Consider the following 2306-nt stretch of genomic DNA (forward strand, 5'->3'; position numbering starts at 1 on the left):
TCTCCCGTCAACCCAGGAGAAAAACCATACATGGATCCCCTGTTTACGCCGGTCCTGCTGCTGCTGCTGCTGCTGCTGCTGCTGCTGCTGCTGCTGTTAGCTGCTACACGAGCGACAATTTCGTTGCTCATGCACCCACAAGTGAAGGGAAAGCATACACTGCATATTTGCTGCTGCAGCATCTGCTGCTGCGGCAGTCGCGTCTGCTGAGCCAGCTGATGCCCGGCGAGCCGACGCAGGTGAGCATGTTGCTGCTGCTGCTGTTGCTGCTGCTGCTGCTGCTGCTGCTGTTGATTCGGCCCCAGATGCTGCTGGTGCTGCTGCAGCCGCCGCCGTCTATGCTGCTCGTGGTTCCCCCACCGCTCCTGCTGCTGCGCGCCTTCACCTCGGGTATCCGGGCGCCCCCGCACACACTGCCACCGTGCTGTACCAGGAGCTGCTGCTGCTGCTGCTGCTGCTGCTGCTGCTGATGCTGCAGTTGCTGCTGTTGCTGCTGGTCGAGTTGCGGGAGCTGGCCGAGCACCACCGTCCGTAGAGGCTTCCTCGTTCTGAATTGAAGGGAGGCAAGACAGTTGCTCTTCCTGCTGCGGCTGCTGCTGCTGTATGGGGTGTAGAAGCTGCTGCTGCTGCTGCTGCTGCTGCTGTGTCTGCTGCTGCTCCCGACGCTGCAGGGGCTGTCGTTGTTGCTGTTGCAGAGTTGCGTTGGATCCGCGCAGCAGACGATGAGGGAAAGGAGGAAGAAAGTCTACCCTAGGAGGAAGACTGCTGTCGTGTAGAGAGAAAGCTACGTCGTATGCTGTCGGTGCTCCTGCTGCTCTTGGTGCTGCTGCTGCTGCTGCTGCTGCTGTTGATAACCTCTGCGGCGCCACTTGTTGCGTCGGCAGGGGTTCATGCGTGGAAAGCTCAGGACGGATAGGGTCAGCTGCTGCTGCTGTTGCTGCTGCTGCTGCTGCAGGCGCTGCATTCATAATTCCAGCAACTGCTGCAGGACTACCTGGAGCAGCCGTTGCAGACTCTAACAGGCGCTGCTGGTTATTTCTGTTGGTGGGGATATTCTGATCTCCCGTGAGGGGTCGCCTAGCATTCCGTTGCTGCAGCTGCCGCTGGTGTAGTTGCTGCTGCTGCTGCTGCTGCTGCTGCTGTTGTTGTTGCACCTGATGCGGGTGCTGGGGTTGTGGATCATTCTCCTGCAGCGGTTGCTGCGGCTGCTGTTGCCTAAAGGGCGCCATCGTGTTGTTCCTCTTCCAGGCGCAGCAACAAGTCCTGCTGCACCTGTGGTTATAGGCTTGCTGTCGGCGGCCGCTGCTGCAGCGGTGCATGCGCAAACTTCGACGAAGGCGACAGCAGCAGCAACTGCTGGTTTGCTGCTGTTCTCCTGAGCCGCACGGCCGTTCTGGAGGCTCTCGGGGCAGCAGCAATTGGCGGAGCCTTGTTGTTGCAGATGCAGCAGATGAAGCTGTAAACACAACAGCAACCGCGAGAACAGTAGAAAGAGCCGCCGCAGAGAGGGCTTATGAGTAGCTTATACGCAGCAGAAGAAGAGGCGAGAAGAGAGAGAAGGAGGACGAAGACGAGTCATAGAAGAAGCAGAGGCAGCGTCACTCCAGGGGGTTTGCTCGAGCCGATAAGGAAGGGAAAAGGGCTGCACAGCCTTCCTTTTCCCCTTCTTATGAGGATAGTCGAAACCCTGCAAGAAGAAAAGATCAAAGAAAGAAGAATGTGTCCGCAAAGACGAACACAGTGCTGTGGCCACCAAGCCCGATCGGCGACTGGCTGAGCAGACACCTCACGGCCCTGTTAAAAGACCAACAGCTAAAACCCCTAAGTTTAAATGGAATTAAAAAGGAAAAGAATATAAATAACAAACATCCTCAGGAACTCATCGGCAACGAAGGCGACCCATTGGCCACAGTCCTGTGGCCGGGGGTTTCAGCAGGCGGCGCTCCCGCGCTGCGCCTCCTGTGCCTCCCCAGCCATTCGGTGGGCCGATCTCGGCAGTAAAAACACTTCTATTTAAGATGCAAAACTAAAACGCTCCAAAATTAACAAAAAACGTAGAAAACTGATCATGAAAACGCCCGCTTTCACCCCCCGGCCAATGGCCCACGTGCAGGTCGGCAAGGTCGAGGCGATGCCAGCGAGGCGACTCGCCGAAACAAGAAGAAAACAAGAACTCTCAATTCTCGCGACTGAACAAACTCTTTAAAATTAAACTTAATTAGCGCAGTTAAACAAGAGATGCATTTGCACCCTCACAAGCCCATGTCCCCATCTCGCCTCATCTCTCTCTCCCCCCCCCCCCCCCC

The 2306-nt window shown here is 56.9% G+C and overlaps 1 protein-coding gene across 1 annotated transcript in view; it reads right to left on the reverse strand.

The window, feature by feature from the left end:
• The window catches only part of EMH_0077040 (uncharacterized protein), a gene marked incomplete at both ends in the record, with an annotated part of 1344 nt that extends 115 nt beyond the window's left edge, over window positions 1–1229 (reverse strand). The window contains one exon of the mRNA XM_013499797.1: window positions 1–1229. Coding sequence (XP_013355251.1) covers window positions 1–1229 — 1229 coding nt within the window.
• Between the last annotated feature and the right edge of the window lie 1077 nt (window positions 1230–2306).

Source organism: Eimeria mitis, genomic scaffold (genome assembly GCF_000499745.2).
Source record: "Eimeria mitis Houghton genomic scaffold, Emh_scaff4690, whole genome shotgun sequence".
NCBI lineage: Eukaryota > Apicomplexa > Conoidasida > Eucoccidiorida > Eimeriidae > Eimeria > Eimeria mitis.